Source organism: Bos javanicus, chromosome 29 (genome assembly GCF_032452875.1).
Source record: "Bos javanicus breed banteng chromosome 29, ARS-OSU_banteng_1.0, whole genome shotgun sequence".
In the NCBI taxonomy this organism is placed as follows: domain Eukaryota; kingdom Metazoa; phylum Chordata; class Mammalia; order Artiodactyla; family Bovidae; genus Bos; species Bos javanicus.
This window is the reverse complement of record NC_083896.1, coordinates 45,732,390-45,744,678: the sequence shown is the minus strand read 5'-3', so window position 1 is coordinate 45,744,678 and position 12,289 is coordinate 45,732,390. Positions and strand designations below refer to the sequence as shown.

Sequence of the window (12,289 nt, the reverse complement as noted above, 5' to 3'; positions counted from 1 at the left end):
CACGTTAGCTGGAGTTAAAGGACCAGTTTTCATTTCGAATGTATTATGGACCAATGCTTTAGTAAGATAAAAGCCCACAGTTGTATTACCAGACTAATCAGACAGAAAATTACATTTCAATAGATAGAACAAACACGGTAAAAAAAAAAAAAAAGTTATAAAAACCATTCATTGAAAGTGGGCAAATGAGCAATTAACGTAGAGTTGTTGCCATGCTCATCATTTTTTGTCACTTCACAGTCTTAAGTGATTCTCTTAGAAGTTTTTCTCTAACCGGAAGTGGTGATTCTCCATAAGACTACCTCGGAGGTCTCCCTGGTGGCCCACTGGTTAAGAAGCCGGCTTCCAGTGCAGGGGATGCAGATCTGATCAGGGAACCAAGACCCCACGTGCTGCGGGGCAACTCTGCTGGTGTATCACGACTAGACGGAAGGCCAGGCCGTGCAGGAAAGAGCCTCCGTGCTACAACTAAGACCCGGCACAGCCAAAAATAATTTAAAAAAAAAAAAGACTATTTCAGGGATCTGCAAGCTATATACCTCACAGGCCCAATATAGCTCCCAACTACGAATGGTTTTCACATTTTTGTAATGGCTGGGAAAACAGCCAAAGGATAATAAGCTTTTGTGACACAAAGAAGTTTATGAAATTCAAATTTTGGTGTCAGTAAGTTGCATTCAATTAATTATTATCTGTCAAATTCCCTACACAGCCACACTTGTATATTGACTTTGGCTGCTCAGCCATACAAACTACTATAAAGAGCAACGGAAATCATATGGTCCGCAAAGCCTAAACTCTACTATCTGGCCCTTCATGGAAGAAGGATGCCAACCCTTGGTTCATATGAACATGTCGACAGAACACTGAATCGCAAGGTTTAAAGTTTTAATGTGACCAATGTGCTTGATATTTGCTAGTTGTTTATGTAATCCAAGTTGGACTGACAGCAACACCATCCTCAGGAAATAATGAATCTCCAAACTCTAAATATGATTTCTTTTTAGTTGGAAAGTGCATTAATAGTTGCACGCAGCTTTAGAACATTAGATTTCCTTAGTGAATTGTAATTCCACTCACCCCTGACGCTTTTACCCGCCATAGTCCACTTTGTAGTCACACTAGCTTTCTTTTGGTTAATTCTCTCCTTGTCAATCTTTTTTCCAAGCTGTCAGTATCAGCCTTTCAGTTGGCATTATGCTTTGAATGTGTCTCTTATATGTGCACTCAGCTATGGGGAAGAGCCTGGGTATCTGCCTATTGAGATCTGCTCTCTGCCCTTGTAGTAGAACCTCTGGTTTCTAGCTGGGTACAAGGTCCCCCAAAATAAAGACTGCATTTCCCAGCACCCTTTGCAACCAGCTGTCCCAGCTGCAGAGCCCTGGGGGTATAAATGCTTCAGGCTGATCGCTCCCTTTCTTGTTTCTGCTCCCATTCTGTCAGGTGGGAAACCAACAAATGTGGCTACACCCTCAGAATGGCAGAGCAGCCGGCAGAAGCAGCCTAAGTGCCTGAGGGCCATACAGCTGGATTTCAACCAAGACTCTTCCTGGGAGGGAAATAAATGTCCATCCAGTTTAAGGCGTTGTTATTTGGGGTCTCCATCACTTACAGGGACCCTAGTCTAATACTGATGTTTCCTTCTGGGACTGAAACTCCAACTTTTAACCAAAAAAAAACATAACTTGCTTATACTTATTGTAATTTTTTTAAGATTTCTACCTTCTGTTTTAATGTTTTCTGTAGATTTTTCTTTGTTTTTTCCCCCTCTTTCCCAGACTTCTACTAGCTTAGTCAAGAATTTTTCACTTTCTCCATTTTCCTCCTCTATTGATTAAACTGTTGAGAACGGAACATTCAACCTCTATTTCTGTTATATTGGTGGTTACCCTTACATGATTAACAAAATCTCAATGAATCTTCCTACTCTAGGAAAAACAAGAAAAAGATTTCAGCATATCTAAAATATTCTTTCCTATCTTCCATTTTATTTTTGTCTAATTTTTAGTCCCTCCTTGTTTTAAAATCCGCCAAATTATTTTTTTTTATATAGTTCTTCTTTAGAGCTACCGGTACGTTTACTGGTTTCTTTCCTGACTATTATTTAGTACACACTCTGCCTTGAATTTTCTTCTCACTGAAGCCATCCCTTCAACAAGAGTTTGTGGGTGGGAAACCCTTTCTGCCTTGTGTTGTTGAAAAAAGTTTATAGTTCATCTTCATTCTTGAATAAGATGAGCTAAGTGTAGGCTTCTTAGCAGGCACTTCTTTTTCTTCTGCACGCTGAACAATTTATTCCATTTTCCTCTTGCATCTACTGTTGTCAATGAAAAAAAAAGTCTTTGGAGAGTCTAGCTGCTAATCTTGGTAAGTAATCTGATTTCCCTCTTGAGTTGTTTACAAGATTTTCCTTTTGTATTCTGCAGTTTCACTGGGATGCATCTAGATATACATTTCCTTTTATTTATCCTCCGGCTCCAATGTGCTCCTTCAGTCTGGGCCCTTGTCTTTGTGGAAGTCTTTATGGAAAAATTTGAACCATCATCTCTTTGAATATTGCCTCATGCCCATTTTCTACATTTTCTTCTTCTGGGACTCCTAATGACTGTGGTGGTTGTTGTTTGGTAGCTAAGCTGTGTCTGACTCTTTGCAACCCCATGGACTGCACTTCCTGTCCTTCACCCCATAGACTGCACTTCCTCTCCTCCACACCAGGCTTCCCTGTCCTTCACTGTCTCCTGGGGTTTGCTCAAACTCACGTCGACTGAGTCAGCAACACCATCCAAACATCTCATCTTCTGTTGCCCCCTTTTCCTCTTGCCCTCAATTTTTCCCAGCATCAGGGTCTTTTCCAGTGAGTCAGCTCTTCACATCAGGTGGCCAAAGTATTGGAGCTTCAGCTACAGTATCAGTCCTTCCAGTGAATATTCAGGGTTGATTTCCTTTAGGATCGACTGGTTTGATCTCCTTGTAGTCCAAGGGACTTTCAAGAGTCTTCTCCAACACCACAGTTTGAAAGCATCAATTCTTTGGCTCTCAGTCTTCTTTACGGTCCAGCTCTCACATTCATACATGACGACTGGAAAGACCATAGCTTTGACCATACAGACTTTTGTCGGCAAAGTAATGTCTTTGCTTTTTAATACAATGTCTGGGTTTGTCATAGCTTTTCTTCCAAGGAGCAAGTGTCTTTTAATTTCATGACTGCAGTCACCATCCACATTGATTTTGGAGCCCAAGAAAATAAAATCCGCCACTGTTTCCATTTTTGCCACATCTATTTGCCATGAAATGATGGGACTGGATGCCACGATCTTTGTTTTTTGAATGTTGAGTTTTAAGCCAGCTTGTTCACTCTACTCTTTCACCTAACTTTTAACTGCTCTTTAATATTTCCTGTCATTCATTCCAGTTCATTAATGTTTTCTTAAATTGTGTCCAATCTGTTTAATTTATCCCTTGATTTTTTTTTTCATTCCAATGGCCATATCCTCTATTTTTAGATGTTCTGTTGGGTTATTTTTTTTTAACCTTTCTATTCAGTTTTCATACCGTGCTGTTTCGGACGAGGGTCTCTCTTGTTTATTTTGCCTCAATTTTGTTTGTTTTTGTGCTTACTTCATGGTCTCTTTTAGAGTGTTTTATGACTTCCGCTTTGGAGCGCTGACTCTCCTGTTTACTGCGTCTGCTGTGTCTCCCTCATGGTGATTTGTTTCCTTATGTGAATTGTCACCCTTTGTCATGAGTTCATCTTCAGAAGTGACAGGGGTGTTTGGGTTTTTTTTTAAAGGGTATGTGCCCTGGGTTGAAAGAGTGTCTTTCTCAGCAGTTTTTTGTTTTTTTTCCTATTTCTTCTGCTTTTCACACCACAGAGATAGACCACACTCCTGCTTGACATGCAGACCTGAGTTTCAGGTTCACTGGGGTAACTTTTTCCACTCAAGGTTGAACATCTGCACCTTGTCACTTTCTCAGGCTTGTGGGTAGCAGTATATTTTGGCCCCCTTTTCAAGAACAAGGTAGCCTGTTGAGACCCTGGAATGTACGGAGGTCATGTCCTGCTCCCCAGTCTCTTACAGGTCTCTCCTGGGTGTCTGAGCCCAGACTCCTGAACCTCTCCACCCCTGAAGCCCCCATAGCCTCTGATTCCTCCCACCACCCAGCTTTGGATTTTCTCTTTGTCTCTGGTACCTGGGATCATCCCTGTCTTTCAAGTTCAACTTAAAATTTTTTTTTTCCACGTATAAGGAATGAGAGGAGTCCAGCCACCTTTCTCAGTTCCCCATTTTACCAGAACCACCCCCTACACTGCCCCATCTCTGAATGCTGCTGATGGCAGGGAGCTCCCTACCTCCCAAGGGGCTGGAGAGAGTCAAACCTTGTCACACTAGGGAATGACGGGCAGTTGAGGGCAGGTTTCATCCAGGCCACTCGGATGGAAGGGAGGCCAGGATGAGGGTGGGCAGGTGACATCACAAGCCAGCTCTCCAGCCAGAGGTTGTCAGAGCAGAAACCCGGGGGGCTGCTGGGTCTCTTTCATCCTGGGGCCTCCCGGGGAGGACGTGCATCATGAACCTTGCTGGTGTGTCTGGGGCCAGAGGAGCCTTAGTGGCGGGACAGCATCATCACGAACTCTGCAGGAGAGAAGGGGTGGGGCTTGAGCCGGTCCAGGTCATCGATCCCAGGAGGCACTGGGCTCGGCCCAGGAGCCAGAGGGATCGGGCTTGGTCTGGGAGGAGGAGGCTCACCGTTAAAGTCCACGGTGCCGTCCCCATTGAGATCCACTTCTTGGAGCATCTCGTCCAGCTCAGGACCCACCAGTGGCTCCCCCAGCAGAGCGGGTGCTGCCTCCCGCAACTCTGCCACCGTGATCCGCCCATCCCTGTCCCTGTCAAACTGCGATTCCGGCAGAAGTCAGCCCTCCTACCCTCTTCCTTTGCCCGCCGCCACCTTGCCTGGACACCCCCACTTCCTCCATCCAAACCCTCCTCCTCCTCCCAGACTGAGGCCATGAACCCCCTGCCCCCAGGGAAGTCCTCCTGGGTAGACCCCCCAGTGGGGAGTGAACCAAACCCTCTCTGACCCCCTTCCCAGTCCTAGTCCCACCAGCTGCAGGGCTTGGGGCCTCCAGAGGCTGAGGCTCCCAGTCTCCCCTGAGGCCAGTAAGGATGCAACCCAGAACCCACCCACCCACCAGCCCCCCGGGGGGTCCCCACACCTCGCGGAAGGCAATTCGCAGCTCCCGCAGCCCCAGCATGTGCGCCGTCTCCTCCCTCAGCTTTGGGCCCATCATCTCCACGAACTCCTCAAAGTCCACGCGGCCACCCACTGCAGACCCAGGCAGAGGGTCACAGTGGTGAGGACTGGGGCCCAAGGAGGGACCCCAGCCCCTCACCTGCTCTGCGTCCAGGAAAGATACCAGCTTCCATGTCCCCAGGGGTAGGAGGCTGAAGCCTGGGGCTCTGCTGGGGGCAAGATGCTCCAGGGCTCTCAGTGAAGCACCAGATTTGGGGGACTGAGACCAGGCTGGGGAACCAGACAGCCCCGGGTTCAAAGCCTGGCTCTCCCACTGATGCTGTGACCTCAGATGACTCGCTGGACCTGCCTCCCCATTGGAGGACAGAGTGCTATTGCGGTTGGAGTTCATGACTGTAAAGTGCTGGAACCCCACAGGTAGCAGTAAAAACACCTTAGAAGCATACACCAGTAGTCCCTGGATTCTAAGGGGCCATCAATTATAAAGAGCAACAATGGGTCCATGAATAGCTTCAGGAGAAAGAAAGAGGCATGACACTAAATAGTCACATCAATTGTAAATCACATCCCATTTTGAGAACTGTAAGGGGAAAAAAATTGCTGATGTCTTGGGATGAAAGGAACCTGATATTTGATAAATCAGCTGTGGTGTTCGAGAAGACTCTTGATAGTCCCTTGGACTGCAAGGAGATCCAACCAGTCAGGATATCAGTCCTGAATATTCGTTGGAAGGACTGATGCTGAAATTGCAATGCTTTGGCCACCTGATGCAAAGAGCTAACTCATTGGAAAAGACCCTGATGCTGGGAAAGATTAAAGGCGGGAGGAGAAGGGGACAACAGAGGATGAAATGGTTGGATGGCATCGCCGACACGATGGACATGAGTTTGAATAAGCTCCAGGAGTTGGTGATGGACAAGGAAGCCTGGCGTGCTGCAGTTCATGGGGTCGCAAAGAGTCGGACACGACTGAGCAACTGAACTGAACTGATACTCACACAAGGGCTGCCCGTCAGACATTTAATCGCCAAGAGTGGCCAGGGTTCTGTCCCGCTCGGCCTCACCAACAAACCTTAAAAGACTTTTCAGGATGATCAAAGAGAGGCAGAGACAGCCCAGGTGGCTGGTACCAGCACGGACCGTTTTATCTCAGTCAGAGACGGGGGTCCCCAACCTGAGTCCCGCGAGCCTCTCGTGGATCACCCGGTGCCTTCTTAGTCCCCCTACCCTCCGTGTCCTGGGGCCAATGTCATCAAACTGTCCTGGAAACTGCCACCCCACCGCCCTCACTCCACCATCACCCCTGTCTGAGTGCCAGAGCCACCGCCCAACACCCCCTCGGTTCCGGAAACTTTGAGGCTGGGAAAGGACCCCCGCGGCAAAGCCAGGTGGCCCCGCCCGCCCGCCCCGCCCCACCCGGGGGAGGCGGGGTCAAGCACTGACTCCGCATCTTGACGTGCTGGGAGACCTCGATGAGCTCCATCTCGGTGGGCATGTAGCCCAGCGTCCGCATGCACTCGCCCAGGTCCCGGTAGCCGATATAACCGTCGTGGTCCGTGTCAAACTCCTCGAAGGCGGCCTGAAGCTCTGCAGGGGAGGGAGGTCAGGCTCAGGCAGCCAGCCAGGCTCTGAGACACCTCCCACCCGCCGCTCCCAGGGAGGGCCACTCACCATCCAGCTCCTCGGGGCCCAACTCTCGGTCCTGCAGGGGCATAGACCAGCATGTCCCCGGGGCCAGTCGGGGCTCTGGCCAGCCTTCCTCCTCCAGCCCCGGGCCACAGTGGCCTGGGCAGGGCCCGTCCCACAAGGGCAGGAGAAGGCAGCTGAAGTCCCAGGAGAAGAGTTGACCCCCTTCCTGCTCCTGGGGGCCCTGAGCTGCCACAGACCCTTGGGTTAATGGTCTAGCTCCACCCATTGCCCAGGCTGCCCCCCAGCTGCAGAAACTCTGCCCCCACAGTCCAGCTCTTGAGTCTGGAGCAGAAACTGGAGGAGGCCTGAGTATTAGGGGAAGGGTGGGCTGAACCTGAGCCCATGAGTCCCAACCCCACCCCCAGGCACCCCAACCCTGGGTCGGGCCCACCTGACCTTCCCAAAGATGCGGTTGAGCAGGGGCCCGTACGTCCTCTGAGCAGCATCGTGCTGGGGGCCAGGACGGTGCCGGTGGGACTGGCGACGAGGGGCCAGCCCAGAGGCCGAGGGGACGGGCCCCTCCTGCCCTTCTCTGGTCCTGGAGGGGTTCTTGCTGCTCCCCGGGGCCTCGGGGCCCTGCATGGGGGTCTGCTCCCCAGAGCTGCTGGGGCCCTTCCGGGACCCTCGGAGCCCCTTCTCCCTCTTGCTGCTTCTCTTCCTCATCAAGGGGGGCCCCTCAGCGCCACTACTGGAAGCCAGGACCTCCACAGGGGGCTTCTGTGGTCTGGGGGCCGGGTCTGGGCCATGCCGCCCCCTCCCCTGCTCTTCGGCCATGTGGAGAGGGGTGACAGGGTTCAGAGAAGCGGCACCAGGGAGCACCCCTACTTCTCAGGACCCATAAAGCTGCTTATGCTCTGCCACCCCGAGGGCTGATGACCAGGGATCGGGCCTTGAGGGGGATTAGGGTAAGTGAGTCAGGCAGCCCAGGCCCTAATCCCGTCCTCTGCCTGCGGGTGGCCAGATCAGCAGAGCAGATCAGTCAAGGGAACCATCCTCAGCAACACAGGTGCCAGGACAGAGTGGCCACAGTGAGCCTCGGACTCCGGCTCTGCCACTCATGAGCTGGGAGACCCAGCAGACTCACCTCTCTAAGTCTCAGTTGCCTCATCTATAAAATGGGAGCAGTATTGCTGAAGCGTCAGAGAGCCCAGTTGTCTGACATGAGCAGGACTCAGCTACCAAAGGACACAGGGAAGCATCTCAGGCAGGAGGAAGAGTGTGCACAAAGGTGGGAGGTGGGGGAGAGGACAAATGACCCCTCTGTGGGCGACCTCCTGACCGGAGCAGGGTGTGTGAAAGGAAGGAAGAGAGGCCAGATCATAGGGGCTTGGAATCCCGGGTGATTGAGGGTCACGGGGGTGACATCAGAGGAGGCGCACCCTGGGGGACCCAGAGCCTGCTCTGAGCTGGGGGGGCCCAGGCCGAGGGCTTTCGGCCATCTGGCCCTGTCAAGGATAGGGGGGCCTGGCTGGTCACTTGGCCCCACTGGGCTGGGGTTAGGGTTTCCCCAGCGAGCAGCCCCATGAAAGATTGATGTCCTCTTAGCTTGGGTTTCATGCCAGCAGCCTGAGTGCCGCCGGGCACCATGCAGCAGGCCCCGGCGTGGGGCTGTGTGGACGACTGGACCTCTGAGCAGGCAGACACCCCTGCTCCTTCCAGCCAGCGGCCTGCACCTCACAGGTAAGCCAGGCCTCACCAGTTGGAGCCTCAGTGGGTGCCCTGGGCTCTGATCCAGTAAGGACTGGAGCTTGCAGAGTGGGGTCTGCCTGAGTAAGGGCCCTGGGGGTGGGGAGACCACAGGCTAAAGGTCAAATGGCTTGAGCTATGAGCCACAGGCGGGATCCAGGCTTTCCGGGACATCTGGTTTTTCCACCTCAGAGGGAGCCTCTCTCCCCCCACTAAGGAGGTAGGGTGAGGGCAGCAGGCTTCTTGGGACTCAGCCCCCCTCGTCCTCATCACGCTGCTGAGCCCCTTACCCCCTTTTCTAATGAGTAACCCCGGGGGGACAAGGGAGCCCCCCCCCCAGACTCCCTGTCCACTCTTGAGCCCAGGGGACCCTAAGCCTTTCCCTTTGGAATCTTTCTGTTTGTTTGTTTGGGCTGCACCACGTGGCTTGCAGAATCCTAGTCCCCCTACCAGGTACTGAACCCCTGTCCCCTGCGATGAAAGCGTAGATCTTTAACCATTGGACCACCAAGGAAGTCTGAATCTCAAAATCTTGAAACCAGGATACGGACAAAAAGGGAGCCTGCAATGCTTTGACCATTTGGGGTTGTTTTGTTTTGGCCGCACCATGCAGCTTGAGGGATCTCAGTCCCCCCACCAGGGACTGAACCCAAGCCCACAGCAGGGAAAGGCCAGGTCCTAATCAGTGGACCACTAGGGATTTCCCAAGTGGTTTTTAAACTGTGTTCCCTGGAGTTCTGAGGGTGCTCTCCCTCCTTTAACACACCCTTTTAGCTCACATAGGAGTTCTGCTATAGTATCTTATTGAAATGAATTTGAAAGCCTCTGGTTTGGTCTGCGTGGATGCAGCGGGATTCTGGGCAGCAAAATAATTAGAGTCCTGGTGCCCACATTCCTGTCTCAGACCGTGCATAAGTCACCTTCCTCTGCACCTTTCTCTGCTTACCTGTAGGATGGATTGCAGGAAGACTAGGTAAGGTAATCTCTTTAAAGTCCCTGGCAAAGGTTAACCACCCCAAAGGTGATGATGATGGCCCAGAGAGGGACAGCGACTTTCACAGAGATGCTCAGCTTCCTCTCTCTCCTTTTCAGTCATTCATGCCTTCATTGATCCACCAGGTGCCCACTCCATGTCCAGTAAGACACTGGGGACCCCAGATAGACACTGCTATGGAAGCCAGCCTGGGCGCCCCCGGCCGCTGGCCCCGCACAGAGCTCGACGATGAGGACTACCCACAGGGTGGCTGGGACACGGTCTTCCTGGTGGCCCTGCTGCTCCTGGGGCTGCCAGCCAACGGGCTCATGGCGTGGCTGGCTGGCTCGCAGGCCCGGCAGGGTGCAGGCACGCGGCTCGCTCTGCTCCTGCTCAGCCTGGCTCTCTCTGACTTCCTGTTCCTGGCAGCAGCAGCCTTCCAGATCATGGAGATCCAGCATGGCGGGCACTGGCCACTGGGGACGGCCGCCTGCCGCTTCTACTATTTCCTCTGGGGGGTGTCCTATTCCTCCGGCCTCTTCCTGCTGGCCACCCTCAGCCTGGACCGCTGCCTGCTGGCGCTGTGCCCTCGCTGGTACCCTGGGCGCCGCCCAGCCCGCCTGCCCCTCTGGGTCTGTGCCGGGGTCTGGGTGCTGGCCACCCTCTTCAGTGTGCCCTGGCTGGTCTTCCCCGAGGCCGCCGTCTGGTGGTATGACCTGGTCATCTGCCTGGACTTCTGGGACAGCGAGGAGCTGCCGCTGCGGATGCTGGAGATCCTGGGGGGCTTCCTTCCTTTCCTCGTGCTGGTCATCTGCCACGTGCTCACCCAGGCTGCTGCCTGCCGGCCCTGCCGCCGCCAGCCTGGGGCCCCGGCCTGCCGAGGCTTCGCCCGTGTGGCCAAGACCATTCTGTCAGCCTACGTGGTCCTGCGGCTGCCCTACCAGCTGGCGCAGCTGCTGTACCTGGCCTTCCTGTGGGACTTCTACCCCGGCTACCTGCTCTGGGAGGCCCTGGTCTACTCTGACTACCTGATCCTGCTCAACAGCTGTCTCAGTCCCTTCCTCTGCCTCCTGGCCAGCACCGACCTCCGGGCCCTGCTGCGCACCATGCTCACCTCCTTTGCAGCCACTCTCTGTGAGGAGAGGCCGGGCAGCTTCATGCCAGCTGACCCACAGACCCAGGTGGACTCTGGGGATCAGACGGTACCAGGGCCAGTGGCTGAGGCCGAGCCACAGGTGAACCCCACGGCCCAGCCACAAGTAAACCCCGAGGCCAAGAAACAGGCGAACCCCGCGGCCCAGCCACAGGAGGACGATGAGGGCCCACCCCAGCCGGATTCTGGGGCCCAGTCACAGGCAAGCCCCAAGGCCCAGCCCCCCGGGCCCACTACCAGCTCAGCCCCCAGTGCCTGTGAGGAAGCTTCCTCTACCCCAGCCATGGATTCCACCCTAGAGGCCCCCATGAACCCAGCCACGCCTGCTGCCTCTGAGGGAGAAGGCCCCAGCGGCGCTCCCCGAGAAGAGGCCCCAGGCGCAGGCCCCACGTGAGGGCTCGGGAAAGTCCAGGCCTGCCAGGACAGCAGAAAAGCCGGGGGAGACGGAGGAACCAGCCCGTCAGAGAGGAGGACGGGTACCGCGGGGGAAGTTCGCGTGGAAAACCCCTACCGAGTCCCTTGGGCCTGGCAGATGGGGCTTGGGAGACATGAACATGAAGCAGCCAAAATCCCGTACAGTTTGTTGAATGTCACATCCCTGGTCCCAGCAAGCTCTTGCAGACTTGGCCCCCACACAGTGGCCCAGCACCGCCCCCCAAGTTACCACAGGTGATGGTGTCCTGTGGGTTCGGCTCTCCGATGCCCCCCAGACCCCACGGACAGCCTTCTCCTTAGCCTCGGTCCTGCAGGAGAAGGATGGGCAGGGCTACTTCCCCAGGCTTGATCCGACCTTCACTCGATCCTTCCCTCCCTGCCCTCCTCCCTATCCCGACCTCTCACCTGGATACAAGGAGCCCAGGAGGAAGTCCCTAAAGAGAAGGGAGGAATGCAGGAGCCATCGGGAGCCTGGGGCCTTAGCGGCCCACAAGCGGACTTGGCAGCCTTCTCCTCCAATCCCCTACCCCAACAGGCAGTGAGGCTGGGGCCCGACTTCCTTCAGCAAAGTGATGAGCACAGAGGCAAGAGCGAACAAGACTGGATTCCAATCCAGCTCCGGGTGACTCTGGACAAGCCGCTTCACCCCCTGAGCTCCTGTTGCATCTGGCATCGTGAGGATTAAATGAGAAGGTGTGTGAGGTGCTGGCAGGAACTGGCACACAGAAGGGGCTCAGTGAACAGATGCTTCGTAGACATCCAGGGATGCAGGGGCTGGGGATGATGGAAGGAGGGGGCACCTGGCCAGAGCACCTGGGATCCTGTGAGCTTCTGGGCAGATCAGCTGTGCCCATGACCAGCTCTGGGCTGCAGACGGCCAGGTGGCCTGAGAGAGCTTGGGGCCACCTCTGTGCCTTGGGCAGCTCCAGGGGACTTCAAGGTCTGCTACGTTTGAGGGTTCAGTGAGTGTTCACCTGCCCACCCCCCACCATGGAGGAGGCACAGAGTGCCCTGGTCCTGCCTCTGCCTCAGCCCCTTCCACACTCTCAGCCCAGATGCAGAGATGGGAAGATGTCCCAGCAGAGAACTCTGGGACCA

The 12,289-nt window shown here is 54.2% G+C and overlaps 2 protein-coding genes across 2 annotated transcripts; one reads left to right on the top strand and one right to left on the bottom strand.

Moving 5' to 3' along the window:
• Nucleotides 1-255: 255 nt before the first annotated feature.
• On the bottom strand, nt 256-9,718 carry CABP4 (calcium binding protein 4). The gene is made up of 5 exons (XM_061407188.1): nt 7,341-9,718; nt 6,927-6,957; nt 6,699-6,842; nt 5,219-5,328; nt 256-4,896 (listed from the first exon to the last, which is right to left on the bottom strand). Exons 1-5 carry the CDS (start codon nt 7,716-7,718, stop codon nt 4,606-4,608), a joined length of 954 nt encoding a protein of 317 aa, XP_061263172.1. The 5' UTR covers nt 7,719-9,718; the 3' UTR covers nt 256-4,605.
• A 10-nt stretch (nt 9,719-9,728) lies between these two features.
• GPR152 (G protein-coupled receptor 152) lies at nt 9,729-11,150 on the top strand. The gene has a single exon (XM_061407162.1). It carries the CDS (start codon nt 9,729-9,731, stop codon nt 11,148-11,150), a length of 1,422 nt encoding a protein of 473 aa, XP_061263146.1.
• Nucleotides 11,151-12,289: the final 1,139 nt, after the last annotated feature.